We start from the raw sequence: 27062 nt of genomic DNA, 5'->3' as shown, positions 1-27062 counted from the left end.
CAAACCCCGTCAATTCATCGTCAGGAGCCCTTTACCCAGAGTCTCCATCTTCTATACTAACGTTGCAAGTCAACCCTTTCCCGTATATAAATATTTTAAGAAACAGGTCTTGTGGGAGTTTTCAGACGACCCCTTTTCAATACCCAATGATACCCGAGCTAAGACCACTCCTTGTTGCATGTTACAACAAAGACTGAGATCCCACTTTTGCCCTCTATTTGAATTTTCAGTACCCTTGCGCTAATTACGTTCAGTTCCAAACATGAAATGATACGGGAAAAGGGTTGACTCTACGTTCTAGTGCGGATGGAGGCTCCGGTGATGGGCTTCTGGGTTTATACGGCCTGTATTTCGTAGCCAAAATTGATTCAACCCGCGCAAATTGCCTGAATCACCCTACACAAGAATCTTACATTAGGAACGCAAAGAATGGTTTACACAGGGATGCAATGTCTTTTACAGGGATGTATAGAACTCGCTCCAGACCCTCATGCTCACGTGACTTTGGTCATTTGGACTCGAGGCAATTTTGGTCACTTGGATACGAGTCAGATTTTTTCCCTCTTCCTCCGGAAAAAATAAAAAAAGTGCGGATTAAAGAACCGTGCTCGCCCTAGGCCCCGACGCGGTTACTAAGAATGCCGGGAAGTGTTTTTTTCATTTTTACAAAGTTAACAAAGATGGCGGGTGGTTGTGGTCTTGTTCGGTCTTGTTGGGATTTACTTCTTAATTCTTCGTAGTATGGGAATCCTCCATAGCTGGTCAAGCAAGAATGTGATGGAAAAAATATTGGTGGATGTAACGAAACTAGTTTTACTGACTAGCCTGTAACGGAGGAGAGTTTTTATTGTCGTGATTTGAACTAGCTGGCCTTGGACACAGTCTTCACGAAAACTCTCAGCAAGCTCACAGTGTTAGGAAATTTAGTTCATCATGGAACTTAATGTGGAATTGAAATGTTCGGATACGAAGAACGTCCAACATTTCAAGATGACAGTAGAAGACTGGGATAGCAAATGTGTGAAAGAATTGAAAGAGCTTTTAGAGAACGAAATCCAGGTACCTGCCTGTGACCAAAAACTGTATTACGAAGGACGACTTCTACGGAATCACAATTTCTTTCCGCTTAAGAAGTTATATCTGCGTAAAGGTGACACTGTCTTAGTGGAATGCATCGCACAAGGTGATCTTGCAGAGATAAAAGATCTTATAAAAGAAATTAAAGAGTTTTGGAACACGATAACGTGTGAAGATCAAAGCGAGCTCTTGACGGTTACCAGTTCAAAGAAAGTTGACAGCAGCTCTTATGTGAGTTACGATTACATAGCTCGTTCTTTGGATCAGTTGTCTTTTGAATACTTTATTCCGTGGAAGAATGCCAAGTCACTGGTACACCGGCATTACTTTGTACAAGAAGGTGGTTTTGATGCGTTCATGGCAGTATTGAAGTTTGCCAGTAGAAGATACAAGATAGAAAAGAAACCAGGGTCAAAGTAAGCTTATGTTTGCTACATTATCATCCATCTGCCTAATAGTATGGTTCTGTCCAGTTGTTTCTTTCATTCCATGGATGGTCAGTGGTGTTTTCCATAAGTTCTAAACTCTATATTGAACAAATAAGAAGGAAAAGGGAGTTATTTAACATTTATTTTTCAGTAGGGGGGCAACTGGTTTTCACAGGCAGGCAAAACTTTTTGTAATGAACCTTTTTACAAGAGAAACATTCCTCTCAATGGTCAAACCAGGAGGGCAAAATCATCCTCACATTCGGTCAATTTGCCGGGTGCCCAGTCATTAGTGAAACCCTCGAGGAAGCCATCAAAGGGCATGTAACTGATGTGCAAATGGAATAGGTATCCAGTTATAGGTTCAAAAAAGTGAGGGTTCAAGAAATTGGGTTTCTACAGTAACTGAATTACCCCAAAACACTACCAAGAACATACCATAAGAAAGGGTACCAAAACTGCCAAACTAGACACTCCCCCAAAATTGTTGCACTTCCCTGTTTATTTGGATGATGCCTACCCCTAGTCTGTGCATGTCCAGACTTTGAAGAATTTTCTTAAAAGACATGTAACTTATTACTTTTGATAACTATAACATTCTTTTTTTTTAAGGAAATTGTTTGGAAAATCCAAAGCAGAAGACTCTTTGATATTGACTGGCCAGCTCAGAGACTTGAACCATGAGCAGATGATCTTGCATATGCACTGTTTGAGCCTGCTGTGGAATTTTTCTGAGACGCTGCATGATCGCAGGCTGGTGATGCACAAAGGAGGGCTGCCATTTGTCATCAAAGCTTTGCTCTCTGATCCTCTCGAGTACTTAGCTAGATCTGATGAGTACTGGGCGGTTGCAAGCTTAAATGAAACAGCTGTTGGCTGCCTTGTTCAGTAAGAGTTTTTTGTGTTAATAAATTATAATTCTATTGTCTAGCTGGGTTAATTGTCCCACATTAAAAACTGGGGAAATACATTTGTACCTCTAAATTGGTGGTTTTTAAGGTCAGGAGAAAATCAAGGAACTCAAGTTAATATATATACTGACGGAAATTTTTAGTTACACAGGGCTGTCATTAGCAGCCGGCAATTATCGCCAGCTACTCTGATGAAAATCGCCGGCTACTTCACTCATGAAATGACCCCGAAAGTTTAGATACCAAACAAGTGTGACCAGCATATTCATTTCCTTGGTAGAAATGTGAAAAGTAAAGCATGTTATTTCCGAATTGCCTACTATTTTTGATCAGCCATCTACTTCAAAACTTACTGAGAATAAATATATAAAAAAAACTGACTAATCATTTAATAGTACCATTCTTTTCAAGAAGTGAGACTTGTTAGGAATTTCTCTGAGGGAAGGCAATTTTTGACAATGGCAAAACATTAAATAATTATTCATTTTGCTTCATTTTGCTTCTGGGGGGGCTTTGCCCCCTGGACCCCTAACAGGCTCTGCCCCTGTACCCTGGTGGGGGCCTCAGCGGACCCCAGACCCCTCACCTGTAGGGGGACCTCTGGCGCTCATACTCATGTACTTTCAAAATATCTCCGCCCACTTCAAATCTTATTGACAACCCTGGTTAGAGCTGTAGTGCAGAGTGTACTGTAATATTGAGATGGTTTAAGGGGGCCACCATCCGCTAGACCACTAAGCCACTAAAATCACCTCTTTAAAAATGTTTGCTTAACTAACTAATTTTAATTACTTAAATTAGCCTTGCAGCAAGGGTTTGGGTTGTGGTGGGTATCTGACTGTGTACAGAGTAAAATGTGTTACATCTATACATGACACATTTAGGCATATAATGTTCCTCTTTGATAACTTTACAAAGCTACTGTATATCTGTATTGTTCCAAAAATCCCTTGTTCTCCTTGTTTTCTAACCAAAATCAGGTAATTTTAATTCTAGGTTGCTAACAATGATCTTGTTGTAGTCAATAAAAATTGTTTTCTTCAAAAGAAGTTCAGACATTGCCTCCTTTTGATAGTACACAAATTCTAATGCATTTCACTACAGACCCTGTTGTATTTTCATGTTGTGACTATGTGCAAATGTACCAAGTAATTGTGCTTTCTCACATCAATGGTCTATCAACTACAGGGAGCATGCTTTTAGCCATGTAATCTGACGTACATGTACATATGTTTACAGACTAAGATGAATAAACTACAGTGAGAAAGTTCAAATGACACAGGTTTGCTCTTAAATATTTTAAGTGTCATTGATAATGAATTTTTGTTTTATCATTTCACAGGTACGCCGAGTTTCCTGATTGTCAAGAAATTATTGCCAGAAGTTCTGAGACTGTTGGTAAACTCATGTTCATGGTAGGAAATCAGTTTTGTTCTCCTTTGGAGAGTGGACCGGTCAATAATTCAACTTACACAGAGTATTCAGCCCAGATTGCTGCCAATACATTGTTCTGCTGTGCATGCAGTTTGCAGACACCAAAGATTCTGGTGGAAAGCGGAATGGACAAAAGGATGTTAAACCTCATACAGCTATCAGTAAGGGATGATCTTGCTCTCAGGTATGTTCCTACTCAAGTTTTATCACATAATTTGCATGTAATATTTATACCCCGGGAGGGGGACTCCAATATTAAAAGGAAGGGAGTGCTCATCAGAAATTTTGAAAAAACCCCTAAGAGGTATTAAGGTCCCATTTTGTGGGCATGGCTTAAAATATTTGTCACCCCTAATTGTTACCAATTCTAAAACAACATGCTATCTCCCATCATATTTTTTTTTAGCTTTATACCCTAAAAAGTACTGCAAAAGCCTCCACTGTGGACCTTTAGAGGCTGAGCATCGTGCAGGTAAGAGGTACGAAACTGCTAAAAGGTACAATGAGCACCCCTGTTCTTTTTATATGGGCGTCCCCTGCCCCCCTGTGAGTTAAACCCACCTTTTTTTTATTGTAAATTCAAACGGATGTTTTGAGAAAATTCAATTAAACATTGCAGCAAAGGGAGTACTAGATATATATTAAATAATTTATAAAAATAATGATTAATTCTTGTTAATAATAATAATATTATAAATAATAAATTGCTTTTATTATATTTCTTTCCTAGTTACTATTGTATTCTGTTCCTGGCAAGAATAAGGTCATCTGCACTGGTTTGTTTAGACCCTCAAACAGCAAAAAGCATTGATGATCTCATTGCCTCGTTCTTACAGCAGTACAAACCCATCAACGTTTCACTCTGGGAAGAAGGACACAATTATGTCTGGGTTACTATGACACCATTTGTTAGCCTGGCATTTTCAGGGAGAAAAGTTGAAACAGAACTCCAAAATTCTGTTTTGCACAAATCGACAGATGAACTGTTCAAGGCTAAATATGAAGCCACTTTGCTGGCCGAACAGGAAAAAACAGATGGTCCAAATTTTATCCCTGCAGAACACAGTGTTGTCCAGGAAAAGAATGATCATGATGATCAAGGTCAGTGCAAGCCAGTTTTCTCTGAGACTGGTATGGATAAAAGGGAACCCAAAAATCAAAATTGGTTTGATGCATCTTATGTAAATGGCAATCCCCAGTCTCTCGACACTGATGAAGCAGTAAGCCAATCTACAATGCTTGGATCAACACAAACTCAACAGCTTGGGCTTTTTACTGTAAAACATATTCTGTACTCAAATGAAAATCGCCAGCTTGTTGAACGGGAAAATTTGTTACCTTATCTCAACTGTTTATGCTGGCACGTCAATCCTGAAGAGAGCAGGCTCTTAAGAGCTGAATTAGCAAAATATTGGTCACCAAGACCTCCTCCTCTTAAAATTATTTGCAAGTCAATATTGGCTTTTGTTTGTGGGTTCGAGTCTGCTTTTAAAATGTAATTCCATAAATTACAACCCTTAGCATTTTTGTTAAAAAGGTGTCTTTGGTGAGCTTATTTTAAGGTAAGAGGGTTGGTGTTATTATTTTATAAGGCTTGCCCTCAAATCCAGCTGTGAAAGCCTTACTTGGAAAGAAAAAAATGTCTGCGACACTCAAGACTAAGACGCTCGAGGTGGGAAAAGCATAGGGTAGATGAACACATGCTCATGCTGGCCCTATTCAACAATGGGAGGCTAGGACAACTTTTAGAAAGTCTACCTAGACTTAGTAGTATGGGAATATGTTCTAAAATTGTTGTCTTTTTAGTTCATGTTTTTTTTTTGTTTTTTGTTTTTTTGCCATTTTCTTAATACAGCAGTAGGTTGAGATAATTATGATCTCAAGCACCGTCCAGAAAACAGTGTTTTGTCACATTCCAAACACCTTGAATTTTGTCAAAAAAATACTCTGCTGGAGTCATATTTTCAACTCTCTTTGTGTTTGGAAATATAACAAAATGCTGTCCACTCTTCATCAAACAGCACACAACAAATTCATAGAATTATCATTAGTTAGTGGAAAACAATGTTTCCTTTAATAACACTGTTTGTGCATTTTCCCAATCTACATGATTATTGCAAGGGTTAGGCACAATGTCCCTAGTACAAGTTCTCATAATTATAATACAATACTGTTTTACAGTACACAGTCCTATGAATGTCATTAAATGAATGATTCATACATTGTAAGCAATAAGAATATCCTACAACTATTTTTAGGCTACATTTGGTCGATAGTTTACACAGTCAAATTTACTTTATATTATTTTAAAGATTGTTATCCAAAACATTAACCTGAGTTAATAAATATTATTACATGAGTACATGTACAGCACAAGTGTCAAATTTGACTATATTTTGATCAGTTTTAACCAATTATTTAACCATCTTAAGCTTTACATTGCAATGTTATTAACTATGTAAGAATACTTACATTTCTATATGACAATTTTTTTACCTCAAATATTCTTATTAAAATCACAGTGCAAAAAATAATGATGTATAATTAAAAATATTATTGACAAAGCTATGTTTGCTAAGGCTTACATACAAAGCATTATGCACACTAAATAATATTGTTTGATTTAAAACCTCTGTACAGTTTTTAATTATACACTAAAATCTAAATGTAAAAAGAAACTAAGAATTACCTTAATTTACTATTGTCCATTAGTCTAATTAGAACACTACTGTCATGCAAATATATAATATTTTATACATAACAGAGTGGCTGTCTGTTGGCAAATGCACATTAGTTGTAGTTCTACACAGTGTTGCAGACAAGTGGGAAGTCTCAGGTAAACAACCCTACAAGGTCAGCTACATGACCTCACAAATTACTAGAAAATTAATAATGATTTGATGAGGGTAGTGGGAATTGACCCATTGAAATTCCTTCTTGACACCCAACTTTGAAATCTCATCTGGAGCCCTGATTTCATTTCTACATTCAGCAAAACTGTTTAAAACTACGTCAGCTACTGGGTTATACTAAAATAAAAGATTTAGAACCATTTCTCTTGGTGCCAGCCGATAGAAACCTTGATTTTACAGTGCAGTAACTACAGACTGTAATTATTATTACATAATACCTCCTCAGAGGTGGATAAAAAATGTATTTTTTTGGATTGTACTACCTGGATTTCTGTCATGTTTACATGGTATGAAATTATTCACGTCAAATTGTAGGCATCTCTCTTGCACTGTTGGCTGAGTGTGAAGAGATGTCTGTAGTATTAATTAAAACTACCAAACAATTCCTTGATGATATGCATATGACTAGCCATACACCCTCTGCAAGTGGTTGGCAAATGCTGTGAGATTATAATATTCCAACTATTCTAAACCATTATCACCAACGTGCATGCTCATGCCCTGTTTGATTCTTTTTATCAAATACAACTTGTCACGGCCAGCCTGCAAAATAATAGGGGTGATGATTAACAGGGATTTTGGCATTTCAGGGAGTCCAGGGAGAATTCCCATTAAAGAGATGGGGCTGGCACTCATTGGAGATGTTGAAAAGAACCTCCAGGAGGTACCAATTCAAGATCCTAGCCATACACCTTCTGCAAGTGGTTGTGGGCGTGGCATGAAATTTTTTCACCCCTAAGAGTTACCAATTTCAAAACAACACATCATCATACTGTTTTCGCCTCTACACCCTGTTTAAAAGACACCACAAAAGCTTCTGCTGTGGACCCTTTGAGGCTGAACACCCAAGAGATACCAAAACTGCCTCTTTAACCCCTAAAAGGTACTACGAGCATCCCAGTCCTTTCCATATGGGAATCTCTCCCCTCCCCCTGGGCATCTTCTACATGAAAATGGGGTTGGGGGAGGTGTTAGATTTTGAGCTTATTGTATCACAGGCAGCCCACTGTTGGAAACTGGCAATAATGTTACATAAAACCAAGCAAAGTTTACACGTCAATTTGTTGTTAGTTGTTAGGGTGTAGGCAGGTGTTGCATCAAGACAATATCTCCATGTGGATTCATGATCTCTTTTATATTGTGTTGATAGTTATCTAGTGAGAATAATTTATTGTTGATTATACTCACCAGGGAAATCTGCTCTTTTAATAGTTTAATCTTCTTCTCATTTGAGTCTTTCAGCATTTTGTGGTAGTAGACAATAACCCTATAAAATTAAGAAGTTGAAATCACTATTAAATTGTTTTTAGCAACATCCCACAGATAAATACTACTAACTTCATGTGGATCATGCAAGCAAAAATTATTTAGTTGATGTTTTTGTCCTTTACATAAATGTAAACCTAAATGCATAACTCCTTGTGCACTCACTCCATCATATGTACATATATCTCTGGAACTACATGTAGTATTACCATGTGAATGGACCTCCATAGAACACAAGTCAGTCACTGATCACAAAATTAATGTATGAGCAACAAAACTGATTAAAGATCACATTGGATCTATGGCAAAGAGTTATATTATGAATCTACATGCTGAAGATAAGAAATTTGAAAAAAAAAAAAAAAAAAGGGAATTTAGTTACGACAACAAGCACCCTGCTAACAAAATCTCTGTCAAAATTCAGGTTACAATATACATGTAAGTCTTGCAATGAAACAAACAGAGAACATTTCTTCCCACCACGCTGCTAACTGGCATCCAATAAGGACTGGAATACTCTAGAACTGTTCATAAACAAGGATATACTGTCCTTTCTCCAGACAACTGGACAAATATTATTGTACAGAAGTCACCCCTAACCTCTATGGATTAAACTGTAATCTTACCCAAGAATGCAGAACAACATGGTGATGAAGCTTGCTGATGACAAGTAACCAATGGTTAATCGTAACCAGTTAGGAAACGACGCAGTTGTATCAGTAATAACTTGGTACATGAAATCTCGACCTCTGCACACAAAAACAAAAAACAAAAACAAAAAAATAAGTAACATTATACATGCAGTCTAAATGTGTAGGTAGCTCCTTCCCCATGGAAGGAATTTTTTCCAAGACCCCCCCCCCCCCCTCCCCAAATCTGTCTGGATATTCCAATTACACAGCTTCATATATATTTTTAAATTTTCTGATCTTAGAAAACTGTCCATCCCCAAGGAAATTCCAGACCCCTCTGTGGGGGAATTATGGATATTTTCTGGAACTGCACAGCACTGAAAAAAATTAACTATTATTCTTAGTTAATTTGCTTTCACATTTAATTAATGCAACACCCTTAATGGGGGTTCGACTGTAAATTTTAGATAAAAAACAATGTTTAGATAAAAACAGCTGCCTACAGGTATCTGGCTTGAAAATACAAGCCTTATACAGGAAGACAAGGCTTCTCAACCTAGTCTTATGACTAGCCACTTGTGATAATTATAGTAATTTATATCAAGCCACCTGATCAAAATGTGCTCAGAACTAGCTGGCTCGCATTCATCATTCTTGGTTAATAATTTACAACCACTGTTAATATATACCAATACTTAACTGTAACATAGACAAACTTACTTGAAAGGACCGCACAGTTTTGAAGGGCATGTTCTGTAGAAAGAACAATGCATGTTAACATACATCTCATTGTGCACACTACTGTTAGTAGCACTCTGGATATATCTTCAGAGGCACCTTCAACATAGTTTATTACAGTTTATATAATAATTAAATAATGCATGTGCTCTGATTGGTCAATCAGCCATGGTTTATTGTGCCAGTAAACTCATGGAAATTTTGCGTGTCTTCTGAATTATTATATAAATGCAATAGACCACAAGTGTTTATGGTTTATAGGGTGATAAACCACTTGGGATGTTGGAAGAACACTCGCAGAATTCATCAATCACTTGCCTGCGGCTCATGATTTACGAATCCTTCTCATGTTCTTCCAACATCCCGCGTGGTTTATCAGCCTATAAACCATAAAAACTTGTGGTCTATTGCTTAAAAAAAAGTGGAATTTAATTGGGGTATTTGACTAGCATCAGATAAGTCAGCAACACCAGAAGTCTGAGGCGATGATATTTGTCTAAAAAGAAAACCAACTCACACTGACAAGTATCTTGTTTGCTTTTCAAACCCATTTTAACATAATTATTGATTATCTTTGACAAAATATTTACTAACACATCGTCTGACATAATGGTATATCCTATGACAACCAGGGACAGAGTGAAGGTCACAGCCAGTAAAAAGAGGAACAACAAATTCATCCTGGATGCTCTGAATGGCCTCATAGATGGACGACAGTTCATAACCACACTGATCTACAGTGGAGAAAAGAAACAAAGCAAGATTAATTTTTGTTTTCCATAACTGCTTGTTTTTGAAACTTGATGCATGCATGCACATATGCATATAATAATGTTTACAAACATTTCCAGTGTACCTGTTGTAAGTATTTTCTTCAGAAACTTTCAGAGCAATCAGCCAAAAAGTGTGACCACTTTTAAAGTGCACCTAACCCCAAAATTTTTTTTCGCTAAAACAAATCTAGACTTTATTTGAAGCATTTGGGCGAAGAAATTTTTGAATTTGGTTGAATCCTCAATTTTCTATGCCCTTTCAAAGTCGCGATTAAGTGTTTCATGACCGCGTTTTAGGGAGTCTGGGGCGGCGGTACCTGATGATGTCTACCCAGGAACCAAACACAATAGTGCCTCAGTCAACTCACTGTATTTGCTTGAGAAAATAGAATGCAAAACTAATCGTTCCGATGTATTTTGGGACTAAAACGTCCAAGTTTTGTCTCAGAATCATTTCTTTTTCGTCACTGGAGTCAGAGTTAAGTTTCGATTCGGAAGGCTCCAAAATAAACTTCGATCGAGCACGTTCGACAACTGTGAACTCACTGCTTAGAGCTTTGAGAGCAATTTGCAATATTTCAAGCGACGACGGGGAAGACATCTTTGCGGACAAGCTGCTTGTATATTAGGAATGGAAAGCTAGATACGAAGTGGACAAGCAGGCAAACGAACAGCAGGAAAGAAAACTCAAGGACTGCTTTGGATGGTAATTTCGTCAACTAAACATAAGATTCCCACGCGTGTTTATAGCCCGTTTACATTTGTCCTTACCGAGAATGTATTTTGTCAAGGTTCTGTTAAATCCAGTTTGTGTTTTACTTTCAGTTGAATGCTTCATGTTTATAAGAGCGACGTACGTGTTGCAGTTTTCGAGACTTGATGACCTCCAAAACATTGGCTTCGATCGATTGAAAATTGTATTGTTTGGACCTGTATTTGTGAAGCTGCAGGAAGCAAGGCGGAAGGAAACATTTCATACAATTACCGACTTCACATTGTCACACGTTCTAAGTCGTAACTCCAAATAACCAATATAAATTGTCCTCAAAGTTTGCAGTGAAATTCGTCGGATAAGCGAAAAGGATGTGTTCCCTAAGCGGTCCGCAGATAATGTTACGCGGTCATATTTTCGACGCTATTGCACAGAATCTTTGTCACACTGCTGATTTCCAAACCTTCGAAAAACTCTGTGAGTCTAACAATTTTGTTATCATGTAATTCTAAAGGATTAATCTTCGACTTTCATCTAAATCGAAAGAGAAATAAGTGTTGGTTAGCGGCGTACAGTTGCGATCTATTTACATATCAGTATAACGCTTCTTGATCATGACCGGATCACACAACTTTGCCGGTTATGTTATAAATACTGCGGGATTGGAAGATATAGGTTGTCGGTGGTATTTCTACAAATTGCTGGTTAGCTTTAAGCAGAAAATTTATGAAAACAGCGTTCGAAAGTCTGCGGAACAAATTCCAGTGAGAGTTCTTCAATGGTTCTCACAGATTCAGTTCGCTTGTTTCGGTTCGACAAAATCAACCATCGTTTACGTCTTTATTGCACCATTAACCGATCATCGCCAGTAAATTGTACAGTATACCTTTCTTTAAATCTGGAATATTGCTGCAACAGCCGATAGCACCTCTGGAAGGCGTTTCTGCGCACTTTTCGAATGTGTATTGCACCATCCTGAAGGAGATGAGAGGAAATGAGATATCCAACCTTCCTGGGTAGACGTCACAAGAGCCGCTGGACCCATTCTCCTCAAACTTGGTCGTGAAACAAAATGGCGGTGTTTTGGAGCTATTTTCGAGATTTCGTCGTGGCACAGAAAATCGAGGATTTAACGGAATCCAAAAATTTTTTCGCAGAACTATTTCAAATAATAAGCAGATTCGTTCTAGCGAAAAAAAATTTTTGGGGTTAGGTGCACTTTAATTAATTCACATTCTGTCATGCATGCCTGACTATCCAATCAAAAGTGGTAGATGGAACTTCTTGATTTCTGATGGGAAAGTAAGAACGCATGAAAGAATGTGAATAATTTAAAAGTGGTCAAACTCTTGGGCTCCTTGCTGTAATAAGTTGAAAAAAAATGTACTGCTAGTTAACTTTAATTGAAATGATTTATTATACATGTATGGCTTGTGTTTGTAGCTGATATAACACATGCCCTGATTGGCTAATTCTAGGGTATTATTTTTCCCTTATGGCCATGGGCCAATTACGAGCCTGAAAAAACAAAGGAAAAAAGTCATATATAAAAGACAACCTATTGACCTTGAACGTTCGGTCTTTATGGGAAAGTGTCAAACCTCAGCCTCGCCGTATTGACCGCACTATTGCTTGGTCAATATGGCATCGTCTCGGTCTGAGATTTTCCCATAAAGACTTCACTCTTGGTTAATAATTAGTTAATAATACCATTACGAGGGATATTAAAAGAGTGCTTATTATGATTGACTAATTAAGTTATCCTGATAAGGTTTAAATTTTGATCAAAGACTTTCCCTCGAAATTTCCATACCTCAATATATTTTTCCCCCACACAAAAACTTGACTGGAATTTTCGGTGGAATAGAAATTATTCTAATTACTCAGACAAGATAACTAGTACACTTAACAAAATTCAAACTACTTGTTAATGGTATTTAAGGCCTTATGCATCCGATGGCACAATGAGGACTGATGATGATGATGATGTTAATGGTATTTACTTGTCCAAAACCAGAACAAAATAAAAAGTACATTGAATTTGGAATGTGTAACATTAAGCTATGATTACACATACCCTTTTCACATAAAACAAAATGAACAGCTTTATGACTTGGATTAGTGGTAACATGGGGCTGTAGAATGTGCCAATCCTAAATTCAGAGAAAAATAGATGGAAATGTAAATATCCTTCTTATTTATGCTAAAAATACAAATTCTCCTAACTATTGCAAACGACACCAACTTGTTGAAAAAGTGACTATTGGCAGTAAAAAAACTCCTATTGATGGCCATTCAAAAAATGAACAAAAGTTCGAAATCTACAAAACATATAACTTGAAAATATTAAGTGTATGTCAACAATAACAAAATTCAAGATTAGTGCATATAGGAAAACACCAGTGAGGTCTTTTGCAACTTACACCTTGTAGAGCAGGGATGACATATGCCGTGTTTTCATGAGAGAGGTTTACTACGGTTACTGCTTACTGAGGTTTCGTAACTAAACCGCAGTTATTAGAGAGGCTGTTTACACGAAACTAATTAACTAAAGTAGGCCGCATACAACACACAGTTTGAGGTTTTCTCGGAAAGCAAGTGCTGCAATGTTGCTCAGAAACTATTGGAAAATTATAATATTTGACTTTACTCCAATGCCGAAAGCAGGTCATTGTCAATTTGCTTGCGGTGATGTTGAGCCAAACTCTCCTTAAATGTAAAGCTTTGTAGATGAATAGTGAAAGGAAATTTTGATATCTTGCTGAGCCTCTTCCTGCAAAAAACTTGAAACGGCATCTGCCACGGAGCCCAGGCTACGTAAATGTTTACCGGTATGTCTTCTCATTTGGGGCTGCTTTAAATTCTAACATTTGCTTTTCTTCTCCATAGATCTCAATTATGATTTCTGTCTTCTTCTTTTTATGACTTCTACATTCAAATTTGAATTTTTGATCAGGACACCTAATCCTTTTTTGGAGATACTTTCAAATTACCAGGAATCTTCTTTCAATACCATTTCAATGTGTTTTATTGTTTAATACACATTTCTACATCCATAGTAGAATGCCTTAAACACGAAACAATTCTTACCAACATAGGAACTGTGAATATATCAATTCAATTACATTCCTTGAAATGTCAAACCCAGGAGGACCAATTGTCTTGCAACACTGACAATTCACAGTAAGTATCCTAGAATTAGGAGCAGAGAAAAGTTCCTTTAATTTATTTATTGTTCCAATATAACTGGATTATCACTTCAAATTCAATGTACCGCTTGAAGGGGTTGGGAGGGGACGGTGATAGAGAGGGGAGTCTAGTACAACTGTACATGTACATGTATTTCAAGTCATAAATCAACATAAATAGAATGATATACCACTCACTCACTCATCCCATTCATCCCAGCTGGGACAAAATGCCATAAACTATTATGTTACAGGTCTCATTCTTGGCCTTTGTTTCACAACAGCCAAGACAGAGAAAAAGGTCTGAATATTCCATCAGTCAAACAGCCAAAGCCAGGGAAGCCCTCTACTACAGGTTAACCAAGTATGGCATAAGTTATGCACTGTGTTAGCAGCAGCCGACCACAGGAAAAACTTTCTTACTACATACTGAAACCCTTACTTAAGATGGAACTCAAAAATGATGTAAGGTGCTCATTGAAAACTTGAAGTTCTAGCAGGTAGGAAGATTGAGAGGGGGAGGGCTCATTACAGAGCAGGACCTTTTTAGTTCAGAACATTATGGCACATTACATGACTGCAAATACATGCAAAGCAAGGGAGTCACATACCTACGGACAAATTCTCCAAAGAAGGTTGAGAGTAACAAGAACACAAAGTCCACGATGACAAGTCGATAGAATGTGTGTCCAACATAGTTCTCCCAACACTGGCTAATTTCCTAATAATAAGCAGTAGAGAAATAATGAAAGATAGCTGAAAATACTGCATTCACTGATAATAAGTCATCAGTGAGTATGAATTCTTCGCTGAACCAGTAAAATATGTGTGTAACCATCTCAAGTTCATAAAAGTAATCGATCATAATAATTATTGTGTCGTAAAATATACTAACCAGATACTCTCCAAACATGCCTGTAAATTACCTTCTTAATCTATGACTTTTTTCTGTCCAGTTTTATAGAGTTAACCATACAGTGTTTTCGAGCCACAGATGTCAACCATCAATAAGTTGTGATTTCTTACATGTATGAAGATCGATCCACATGAGAATTAGTCCCTGGTACCTTCTTAAAGACTCAATAGATGTAAAAAAAAAAACAACACTTCCTACGAGCAAATCCTGGCAAATTGAATCTATTGTAAGTAAATGCCTGAAGTCGATCAACTTGAAGACCAAACACACTCTATACCTCATGTAAATTATAACAGAAACAGTCCTGGACGGGTTGTAATGACAGTATTACAAAGGGCCATGTCCAGTTGTACAAACAAAATTATATACAATGCCTGGCTGGTTGAATGGTTGATAATTACTATTAATCATCTGTTCCTTCCACATGCTGTCTTCCTCTTACTAAAAGGGAGATGTAGATGTAGATGTACCTTAACAGCTAGATGAGGAACTGAATGTACTTGTACATTTTACAATAATTTTTTTTTTATTTATGTGACACAGTCAAGCATTACCTACACTGCAGATATTTATCGGTATATGCTTACTGGTTTGCAGGTGTTGTTAGAGCCAGCGTCATTAGAGTCATCAGAGTTGCTTTTACAGTCCCGGCATCGAATGTCCACAAACAATAAAACAACGACCATTGTCACTGATATTAACATCATTAATGTGGTTCTGAAATGCCAAAAAGTTTATTATTGCAACTACAGAAAGGGAAATTTTGGTAATTGGACATTACTGTATATGTTTCTAAGTCATTTTGTGGTCAGTACCTTGCCAAAGTGACGTTAATGGTAGTTCGAGGACTTCTGTATCTTTCTAAGCTTGCAATAATTCGAAAGGCAAATGGCAAAAGAAGGTTGATGCCAGACACTACTAATGGGAGCGTCAGCTTCTCCACCACATTATCTGTGTCCTTAGTAAAAAGATACATCGTTCATTTATTATTTATTAGGTATTATTATTAATAATATTGATATTAAGCCCTACAAAATACCAGAAGGTCTTCATGGTGAAAGAGACCAGACAAACATACCCCCTTTCCCCCCACCCACCTGATAGAGCATTGACATTTATTCTTCCAGCCTACTGTACATATGTACATACATGAACTTGTACTGAAAATACTAGATTACATGTACATGTACCCTTCAACATTGATTCTGAAGGAGGGAAGCTCAGAAAATTGAATATAACTGAAATAACAGTAAGTCCACTAGAGTCCATAAGACAATCACCAGCCAGGATCTTAAAACAACTCTCAATGGATCAATACCGTCCAATAACTGTTATAACCAATTATTAGATTTGGTTTTTGTGATATCTAGAATAATCAATGTCGAGGTAGGGGTTATCAGCCAAAGCCAAGGCTGAGGCCGATAACCCTTACCGAGACCTTGATTATTCTGCATATCACAAAAACTAAATGTAATAATTGTTTTCTTATACATTGAAGGGAAAAAAATGGAAGTCACGTTTTTGCTTCTTCAGTGACGGCAAGCAACACACAAGCACACGAACCTGACGTGATTACCCTTAGAAATCATGCACCGCGGTCATACATGACATGACTACCCATGACCTTGAGTGTCCTTGACATGATTATTACATAATCTGCAGCTAGATGACGTCACAGGCACTGATTTCGAAAAGTCACTGTACGCTTTTGGCCAATCAGAAGAGAGATAGTGAGTTCAATGTTTAATAATTTTTAATAAACACAAGACACTCACCTTCAATTTCAGACATCTTAAGTTTTTATATTATTGTGAGTGCAAAGCCTAATTAATAGTGACCCCTAGCAAATTATTGTTCAAATGGTATTAATTAAAAGTTAATTACACGGGGAACATAAATTATTGTTGTACATGTATTACTTACATGACACCTTCATTGATACAATTACATGTAGTTGAAGCTTATACGTTATTATTGATTCAAAATGATTTGCTTACTGATGAGAGGTTGGCTGAGAACTGGATGAGATAGGCTGCTCCTGCCATTAAGGTCAGGACAGTGAAATTTGTGAGGATACGAAGCCAGAATATGTTACACTTCTCACTCAATGTGCGAGCCACATTATAATTCTGCTCAGCAATGGCCTCCTATAAAAGGAAGTTTTTTCAAAATTAAATCAGCTAAAAACATACACATTTACTCGACAACGACATCCCAACAATGTCGAAACGTTATTATAATGTATTACTCCTGCTAATTTTTGTGTTGGAAATACATTAACCACAGAAAAATTTAACCTTGAGTTTGTAAAGGGGCAGTGGTGTCAGGACGTCTTGTACTCATAATGAACTGGGAGGGAGATAATTGTGTTACCAGGATCCGTAGGGTGAGACACACAAATGATTGCCAAGGTACATGTAGCTGAGTGTTACATAGGATTGTGTGATGTAGATGGTTGGGAAGCTTGTGACCATAAAACGGGTTGGTGGGGAGCTTGTGACTGTGCATGTGACTGTGCATATTCAATGTACATACATGTATCACATTTGCAGAGAGCAGACTGTAGACTTTTTTGACTAAAACTAAATGTCAAATTCCCAAGTTCTCATAAACAGGTTAACCTGAGTGATATTCAGGCTAAACAGAGCTCTATTTAGGCTTTGTGGCACAGTGGATGGTGGTGCTCCTCGCAACTATTTTGCTATAATTTGCAGCTTGATATCAACTACACATTGCATATACTGTCTATCAGAACTTAAACATACTTCCCTGGCCTGATAAGAATTAACTTTTGTAAGATATAATTATTTTCTACAGAAAACATTCTACAGTCAGTCAACTGTAACACTTATAGCAACAGCAACACAAACACACCTGAAGTTCATTGAAGATACTTTTTTGTTTCAACAATGCTGCACTCCTGTCTGTTATTCCATAATCCCACGAACAAAAGGCTTTGGAAATGAAGAAACTAAATTCATCTCCAGCGTAGATATAGTTCTCTCTGTATGAGTTTGCCATGCTATATTTATGTTAGAATAAAAAAAAAACTGATCATGACATGATTGTGTGAATTGAGTTATGAACTATCTCTCCTCACAAACTTTCATAGTTACATCATGTAGATATCTTGTTCGTATTTCCTCAAACTTTGCTATTTGTATTAAATAGTTTTGGACAAACTTAAAAAAGCCATATTAAAGTTAGCATTGGCTACTCAGACAGTGGCCTTTTGCATGACTGTACAAAATGAGCTTACGTGTAGAAAATATTAATTAAGAGGCACTTAACATCACACTTCCTTATCTTAAATTAATTATTACCGTATTTTCCCGTGTACAAGTCGACCTTTCAAGACCTAAAAATCAGTCCAAAAATTCGCCCTCGACTTATACATGGGTCAAAACTTGAGATCCAAGCGCCAGTCAAATAATTAGCATAATAATTGTCTTTCAATGTTAACAAACATGTGATAAGCGGCAGCACAGTTTACAACGTACGTTCGCTTAGCGATCTGTCTCTCCATGTCAGAGCTTCAAGTTAAAATGCATCAACATTTATTCGTTAAATTTTAACCTGGATCTTGTAGACACTCACTGGCTCAATTTTGTCATAAAGAACCAATATTTTTCCTTTAAATAAAGCTGTAGTAAAGCTGCTCCGAGAAAATATCTTTCGCGCTTGGAACTTCTCTGCTTGGTAACCTGGCAGGATACGAGTACGAGGACTTCTGTACCAGTACTTGACCGATTTCAAGGCTTGACTACCAAGTTCCCAACACACGCTTTGCACTTTGTTTATGGCGTCGTTCTGAAAGTCGTGAGCTTCTTTGGTGTTTTGCCTGTCTTATAAAGCCACTTTTAATCTCTTCGCACTTAAAAAGGCTTGTTTGAAATCCTTACGTTTGATTTTTGTGAGCATTTTACAAAAATTATCATCAAAAAGTCTGCATGCACATGTGTTGCTAAACTGGGTAAAACGCTCGTATACGTGCCATAATAAGCTTTAAAACTGCGCATTGAAACATGCTGTGATTTGTTTACATATCTGTGGTAGCTGAAAGATAATTTTAAAAAATACAAGATAAGTTTTCCAAGAAATTCTTACCTGGAAATTAAGAAAATCTAGTTTTTGGCCTCAAAAATTGGGGGTCGACTTATACACGGGATCGACTAATACACGGGTAAATACGGTAATAATTATTTTTACCATATTTTATGACTCGCTAACTCTGAAAAGTTGTGTCTCACATCATTTTCCAAAGCTTGGTAAGAAACCTAATTACCCCAATTCTTAATCCTAGTTATTAAAAAAAAAATTGTAATCAGAATCTTGACTAAGTGTTGCCAGAAATTACCTGTAAACAAGCATGATTAAACACAGCAATAGATAGCCACCTCCAACACACAGGTATGCTAAGGGCAGGTTATACTTAAAGTCATCAATCTTTTCAACTGTTTCATTGGTGTAAGCACCATAGTACAGCTCTGTTGTGTTGAACCAACCCTTAAAAACCAAGGAACAAAAGCTCAGCATGTACATGCACACATCCAACTGTATCTACAATTTTGGTCAAATGTCCTTGAAACAGCTATTATGAAAAATCACAAGATAAAACCTGTGCCAGACAGTCTTTTGAGATGACAACTACTAACCTTGTACAGTACCGCTCAAAAGTAAGTTACCACCTTCTCGCGAGACGAGATTCTCGTCTCGCATGACAAGACTCTCGTCTCGTGAGAGCTTTAAAAAACTGTAAGTACAGCTGCCTGAACTTCTCACAAGATTTTAATAGCCTATTGTAAAGCAAACAATAGTTTTTCCTTTAACAAATAAGAACCATCCATATTAAGCTATTTGTTCTTGTTGTCCTTGTTGTGCCAATTTTTCCTTATTTTAGTGTTTGCAGGCAATCAGAAATGTATTTGTACTGGACAAGAAATGTAAAAGATTTGCTTGCGCACAGCCTGCCCAACAACTGCAGAAATCCCACTAACAGTACTACTAAGTAGCTTGAACTAGTCTTGAAAGGTTTCCCTGAAAAATCCCCCAAGTTCCTGCTTAGAATAAGTGCCCTTCCCTTTGGTGGATATGGGTAAGTCCTGGAATTGCCAAATTTGAGACAAAACAACTATTAATACAAATTTTGTCCCAGCAGATCTTTACTTTACAATAATATTCTAATGACAGCCATAATTTGACATTTTAATTATTATATGAGCTGGTAATTTGATGCCCTTTATTGGACTCCTTTTTCTGTTTTGTTTCAATAGTTGTTGTAAGTTGTTCTTATCTAAACTAATTATTATGTAATTTGAATAAATACCTACAGTACCGATCAGAAGAAACCTTACAGGGAACATGTTTGCGAATGGGAACAGAATGGATACAGAACGGGTATGAGAATGTGCATGGAACAGGAACCGAACGGATACAGAACAGTTATGAGAACGCGAACGGAACAGGAACAGAATGGGAACGGAACGGGTATAAAACGGGTACAAGAACGTGCACGGAAAGGGAACGGAATGGAAACAGAACAAGTACAAGAATGCAAACGGAACAGGAACGGAACGGATACAGAACAGGTACGAGAACACAAACGGAATGGGTACAGAACAGATACCGAACGGAAATGGAACAGATACAGAATGGTTGTGAATCACAAAAATGGAAAAAAGCATTCTCCAGAACACAAACTATAAGAGAATGTTCTTTAGAACACTTGCTCGTAAGTTTAATACGCTATCACAGTCCTTACCAAGGATTTGGAAATGATGTAACCTTAAATACACGTTTCTCCAATTTTTGTCCAGCCTGGCGATCTTGAGAAAATGACAGAGCAAATCATCTTATGTCTTTTTTTATTTCTTTTTATACGCACTAAGCAAGCATCTTCCCTGCATCTTCTTGTCCATTTCGTGTTCATTGCGGCCATTTTGTTTTTGTTGACAAGCCCAAGTTATATCCAAATAAGGAAATGGATGGACGAGTCGAGTTAGACTGAGATTGAAAGGTTTCCACATAAAGAGAAACAAAACAAAACATCGATATCTTGGTTGACCTTTATTATGGTGTTGTTTGCCATTTTTGCGGAAGGATCAGTGAGGATAATGTTCAATCTTAACTGAGCATTCGCCTGTGAAAATAACATCACTAAAAGCTTCAGCTCTTTGTCAGTGCTTTGCACCGCTCACGTACGTCCTCCAGCCAAGTTTCTGCCGCATTCGCCAAACAGTTTTAAATCTCATTAAAAGTATTCGTGTAAATTCAAGAGCCGAAAGTTCATCTTTTGCTTGCATTTTTTCATTGATGGCGTTAAAGGTGCTTAGCAAGCTGATTTACTTCTTCCTTTCCTCGGGCAATCACGCAGACTACTAGTCGCTTTGTATCATTTCGGAAAAGACTTACTAACTAGCCTTGAAGTTACAATACCATCTTCCCGTATTTTTCGAGTAACTAGACTCATACTTTCACCACAAAAATTTAAGTTAACTGTTTGTATTCTCACATAATGCAACAGTTTTAACCCATTTCATGAAATGTAAATGAGTGTTGCTAATCTTGTAAACAAGTTCTCGGAATCCTCATTCTTCTGAACGAGTTCCAACAACGCTTAGTGATGGAATGCTAACAGAATGGGAACAGAACAAGACAGAATGGATGGAGAACGGATACGGAACGGACATGGAATGGATACGGAACAGATACAGAACAGATACAGAACAGATACAGAACAGATACAGAACAGACACAGAACGGGAACAGGAACGCGTGTGGAACAGAGACAGAACGCGTTCTGTCAAGCGTTCCCTGTTAGGTTTCTTCTGATTGGTACTGTACACCTGCACTTTTAATAGTAAGACCAAAAATAACTGGAAGTATGTTGAATTACACGTAAGCTGCATAGCTGTTTTACCTCCCCAGTGAGTAGCTCCCATCCTGTGAAGGAAACAGTGTTGTGCTTAGTGCTCTGATCATGGATGATTTGTGGAATGAACAGGAAGAAGACCGTTGACAACGAGATCACAATGTTAAGAAGAAACAACCAGCGCAGTAACACAAAGTACGATTGTACCCCTGATCCAAACATGCCTGAAACAAAAAATTTAACAAAAATTTAAAAAATAACAATGCAAGAGGAACTGCTTTGCCCTACATGTAAGTACTACAGAAGATTAAAAAAAAACAGATTAAGCCTACCTTGTCAAAAAAGTATAAACTTTAATTTTAAAAGGTTAAGGACAAAAATTACATATAAAATGAAGTAGCATTTAAAAGTACAAAATGAATACATGTTGATATTTTCTTTGTCTCTCTGTTGTTTACAAGTTAATATTTTGTTATTATTAATAAGTGCATGTAATTATCCTGTTAACGACTGATCCACCTAGATTAGCCAAGTGTTACCCGCGGATCAGTCTACAATTGCACAAGTTTATTTTCTTAAATGGAAATTCAATGAAACATGTAAAAGTGGGAAAAAGTGTGAATGTACAAGTACATGTTTATAACAAAATGTAAAGCAAGCAAAAAAAAGTAGTAAATGTATATTAAATACCACCTGCTGGTACAATGTACGTGTATTTATAAGCAATGAAATGTCACAGACATGTACATGATTATTCTATGCACTGACCATGGATCAATTTAAGATGACTCCTCCACAATTCCATAGAATATAGAATTTCTTTGGCTCCATCTTTAAAATGCTGCCAGCCCTGGAGAAAGAAAATGGAACACTTAGAAGCTCTGTGGCTAAAAGTTCAAGAATGTTCACAAAAACAAAATCTCTACCTACAAAGTGTTCTACAAGATACATGTAGTTATAAATACATAAATAAAATGTATTTTTTTTAAACATGCCTGTGTATAATAATTTTATATGTAGTTGTATAGATCTCATTCTGCATAATTTGTGACAGCTTGAATATCACATGGTTGCCAACCACAAGTCATAAGATTAAACAATTTCCTTGACTTTTCACTGACTATAGTTAAAAGCAATTTTCACTGACCATGCAGGATAATTATTCTGGCTGTGATCACCGAAAATAAAGATGGTTTATATATAGTCGCCCTGTCCACACGAAAAATCTCAATAACACTTTGAGGCAACCTGAAAGTAAAATTTTTCTGACTTTTCACTGACTTTGAAAAGGGATTTTGAATACAGAATTTCCTGACTTTTCCATGACCCTGAAAAAATGTGATTTTCCCTGACTTTTCCCTGACTGCAATGTTCATCCCTGTATAAACACTGTTTGACAAGTACATGTACATGAACAGCACATTGCATTTACAAAATAATGTCATTCAGAAAAGACAGACAGCATTTTTTGCATTTTCTTTGCAATATGTTCTGAAACATCATTTCAGGATTCCCAGTAAAATTTAACTAATATTTACATTATTTACATTGTATTATTTACCATGGCAACTGAGAACTTAATTTGTTTCCAGGTGCTAATTCTTTTTGCCTTTCCTCTTCGGACTGCTGACTCAGCAACATTCTCTCTTCATACACAAACAACAGGCATAATCAGCGAATCATTTATAGTGACATGTGTATAACAATAATATCTAATTAATTATTAACTTTTAAGTCCAAAGTAATAATAATTATTAGCAAAATATCTCCATTTAAAATAATTCTAATTGACCAAAATGCTGCAGATGCAACTTATAGGTAATTAGAGAAGTTACAGGTCCAGAAAATGCCCATACCCACGTCAAGGAGGATTATTGGAAATTCCAAGGAGGAGAGCTAGGGCTCCAAAACCAAAATTTTGAACTAGAACTGGAATTTCTAGAGGAGTTGAGGGGTGGTGGTGACTATTTTGATGAGTGGGTGGGTAAAACCAGCCACATACCTGAGACTGCGCTTTCGCCTAATTGATGTCGGCATTTCCTTGATGGACTTCCTCCTTTTTGTCAGCTCAGCAAACTCTTCTGATGTAAGATCCATACCACGGATCACTTCATCTTCATAGCCATTGGCAGTGGCATCATCTGTGCTATCTTGAGACAAGCTTCTAAAAGATGCCCGTGAATTGTTCACCCGCTGTTTAAGAGTTCTTCGCACTCCTTGCTTAAAGGCATTTTCAGATGGCAGACCTCTAATGGAGCGAAACTGGTGGCTTGGCATGCTTTTCGCTAAATTTTGGTCATCTTCCCATGCATCATCATCATCATCATCACCTTCATCATACCCTGCATTGGCCGGTCTAACATGGACCATGCTGGAGGCATTGCTATTATAAGTGTCTGTAGATGCCATTGATTCCTGGGATGGTACTCTCCAGAGATTCCCTCTCTCCTCAAGAGCTTCAGCGGTAAAATTGAAACGTTATTAGAAATTGACGTGCCGAAAACACACCATTTGCACATTCAAGCTTAAATTAAAAGCTGTTCATGGATACTGTAATTTATCACACTTTGTGCACGCTTAAATGAATGAACTCGGGCCTTTCTCTCACACAAAAACGTGTCGTGAAAATTAAGTTGTCATTTCAAAATATATATGCAGATAATAAAGTGGAAAGTGTTTCACTTCAATATCACCATTATGAGCTCGACAGCCCCTCGGGAAAAAAACCTACTGTCTCTTGTTCGATTTCGTTTAACCACGATCGAAGCAGTAACAGATGTAAAGCTCGAGTAATTTTAACCGATCAAAAATGTAGGAGAATTAAGCTTGATTCCATGCAACTATGAAGAATATTTGTGTAACAGAACTTTCCGTGTCATAAGCGTCGCATAATTTTGCTCACAATGCTCAAGGAACCTTTTTTTCTCTTTTTTTCCTAACCACTTGAAACAAAGAAAATTATGGGTTATTACCCTAGAAAAGGCTTAAGGCCTACTCATAAATGCTGTTTAGCTTATCACAAATATCCCTACCTTGATCTCCAAGTCCAAATACAAGCTGCTACATCGAATGTTGATGAGCGATCGTTCGTTTTGAAGTGAATCGAACCAAAACTAGAATTTAGCAAATACGTCACGGGGAGTATTTGCATAATCTTTTTACGACTGAAACATTTTCAAGTTCCCATAACAACAAACTTATTGTTTGACATATGGAAATGATATGGAAAGGCTATTCTCTCTTGATTCAAAGCTACAATAGGATCACAATAAGCTTTAAGCTAAATTCAAAACCTTGCGTTGGTTTACAACGCGCACAGTTTGATACTGCACAATTAACATATTGCCATATTTTCTTTGAATTGCGAACTTTTAAGAACTAAAACAGAATCTCCAAAGCTGCTAAATATCTTCCCTACTGACCATTCAAAGATCAGTAAGCTAAGACACTTTACTAAGACTGCAAAGGTATGTCTCATGTTCAAACAACGACCATAAGAAATGGCTTCAAATGCGCGCAGACTTCATTCCGTTTAGAACTGTCAGCTTACTATAAATAGCTACCGCAAGTTTACTAAACAGGGAGCCATCTTACCAAAGCTTTTGTTAACTTGGCCTACACTATCGCTGGATGCGGGTTTTTCTTCGTATTCTCCTGCGCCAGAGCTAAAGTCCAGATAAATACCTTGCTCACGACTCCCGCCTGAGGCATGTTCGTTCATGTAAGACATACCAGTAGGTCAGCAGTTGGCAGGCGTTACTCTATCCTATAAAAAAAAACCGACTTATTTTCAATATCCCCCGAAAATAATTGAAATTTCACGGTACTCTAGGCTATCAGATAAGCTAATATGCTCAAATATTGCGGCCTACGGTCAACGCGTTTTTTTGCTTGACGAAGTTCGAGGAAGACTGGGTAAGATACGGAAGTTCAGCACATCACTCAAGCACAACACCGCGGCAAAACGTATACGCATGCGTCAAGTTCAGCATTTCCGGTGTCACAGTGATATGTGTATCCCCGTGATATGTGTATCCCCGCACACATATCACTAGTGATATGTGTATCCCCTGTGGGGATACACAAAACACTGATACGTACCTGGGCATTCAACGAACAAAATGGCGACTCGATTGCGAGGTTCCGACGAGCGCTGTAAAGAGTAGAAGAAACCAGAAATATATTCGCGCCCAACGGAGCAGATTAGGATTTCTTGAGTTTGGTTGAGTTCCAACCGACTCGATTGTATATCTGACTAAAACTTCGAACAGCGGATACGCATATCACTAATTATTTCATGGCGCAGTGATCTCAGTGTGTATCCCCTAAACACAGCCGTTAGATTGGCTATCTACCTGATCGAAGAAAATGGCCAATTATTACCGAAACGTGCTGACTGCTTACTCGCTACGACGTTTATACCCAGGTTGAGGTTTGCGGAGTTTGCAACTCGAATGTCTAAATATCTAAACTGAAATCGCCTGCAGGGGATGCACATATCACTAATTATTTCATGGCGCAGTGATATGTGTATCCCCAGAAACACAACTGTTATAATATAGCGCATCAACCTTGTCAAAACTGCAGGCAATATTAGCACCCGACGTTTTTACACGGCTTGGGTTCACTGAAGTTTGAAACTCGATAATTCCACTAAAAACGCGTGCACGCGTGCACGGGATAATAAGGGATACACATATCACTGATTATTTCATGAACTAGTGATATGTGTATCCCCATGGACACAGCTGCTATATTGGCTTTCTACCCAAGAAGAAAAATGCCCATAACATTTGCATTGTCAAAACTGGCTTGCTAGAAATATTCACACCCGGCATTTATTCATAGCTTGGGATTTCTGGAGTTTCACTGACCTCGGTTGTACACCGTCGCCGACCGCATGCAGGGGATACACATATCACTAATTATTACATGGCGCAGTGATATGTGTATCCCCTGAAGACAGCCGTAATCTAGGCTAACTGCCGAAGAATAAACCTCTAATATTATGAAACGTGCTAGCAATATTCGCAGTATAGCAATGTTAATACAGCTTGAGACTTAACATATCTTACAAAAAGTCGAACTGAAAAGCGGGTGCAGGGGATACACGAGTGCCACTAATCATTTTATGGCGATCGGGTCGAAGCCGTGATATGTGTTTCACTCCACGAATAATTCAGATGCAAACAAGGCGATGAACA

The 27062-nt window shown here is 37.5% G+C and overlaps 2 protein-coding genes across 3 annotated transcripts; one reads left to right on the top strand and one right to left on the bottom strand.

Moving 5' to 3' along the window:
* The first annotated feature begins 675 nt into the window (after positions 1 to 675).
* LOC110049802 (uncharacterized) lies at positions 676 to 8374 on the top strand. Its single transcript, XM_020755628.2, has 4 exons — positions 676 to 1493; positions 2118 to 2393; positions 3759 to 4034; positions 4581 to 8374. Exons 1-4 carry the CDS (start codon positions 934 to 936, stop codon positions 5347 to 5349), a joined length of 1881 nt encoding a protein of 626 aa, XP_020611287.2. The 5' UTR covers positions 676 to 933; the 3' UTR covers positions 5350 to 8374.
* LOC110049804 (transmembrane channel-like protein 7) lies at positions 5887 to 25770 on the bottom strand. Of its 2 annotated transcripts, none has more exons than XM_089290491.1 (18): positions 25453 to 25770; positions 23861 to 24314; positions 23420 to 23504; positions 22627 to 22708; positions 21907 to 22082; positions 19345 to 19493; positions 17862 to 18009; positions 16985 to 17134; positions 15803 to 15945; positions 15575 to 15704; positions 14683 to 14792; positions 13974 to 14075; positions 12961 to 13036; positions 9993 to 10132; positions 9381 to 9413; positions 8655 to 8777; positions 7951 to 8029; positions 5887 to 7305 (listed from the first exon to the last, which is right to left on the bottom strand). In XM_089290491.1, exons 1-18 carry the CDS (start codon positions 25586 to 25588, stop codon positions 7225 to 7227), a joined length of 2397 nt encoding a protein of 798 aa, XP_089146617.1. In that variant the 5' UTR covers positions 25589 to 25770; the 3' UTR covers positions 5887 to 7224. The 2 variants fall into 2 exon arrangements, with proteins under 2 accessions (XP_089146617.1, XP_089146619.1); XM_089290493.1 differs by lacking the exon at positions 25453 to 25770 and adding an exon at positions 24891 to 25268.
* Between the last annotated feature and the right edge of the window lie 1292 nt (positions 25771 to 27062).

Source organism: Orbicella faveolata, unplaced genomic scaffold (genome assembly GCF_042242905.1).
Source record: "Orbicella faveolata isolate gen_17 unplaced genomic scaffold, um_ofav_v1 contig_2, whole genome shotgun sequence".
NCBI lineage: Eukaryota > Metazoa > Cnidaria > Anthozoa > Scleractinia > Merulinidae > Orbicella > Orbicella faveolata.
Note: the sequence above shows the minus strand (reverse complement) of the source record. Positions and strands in the feature narration are given on the sequence as shown.

Excerpts from the sequence above, each read along its gene's own strand:
- LOC110049802 (XM_020755628.2), top strand. The coding sequence starts at position 934 with ATGGAACTTAATGTGGAATTGAAATGTTCGGATACGAAGAACGTCCAA. Across the intron at positions 1,494-2,117 it reads GAAAAGAAACCAGGGTCAAA|GAAATTGTTTGGAAAATCCA; the intron begins GTAAGCTTATGT and ends TTTTTTTTTAAG. Across the intron at positions 2,394-3,758 it reads GCTGTTGGCTGCCTTGTTCA|GTACGCCGAGTTTCCTGATT; the intron begins GTAAGAGTTTTT and ends ATCATTTCACAG.
- LOC110049804 (XM_089290491.1), bottom strand. The coding sequence starts at position 25,588 with ATGTCTTACATGAACGAACATGCCTCAGGCGGGAGTCGTGAGCAAGGT. Across the intron at positions 19,494-21,906 it reads GGGAGCTACTCACTGGGGAG|GGTTGGTTCAACACAACAGA; the intron begins GTAAAACAGCTA and ends TTGGTTTTTAAG. Across the intron at positions 18,010-19,344 it reads TTAATCATGCTTGTTTACAG|CATGGCAAACTCATACAGAG; the intron begins GTAATTTCTGGC and ends ACATAAATATAG.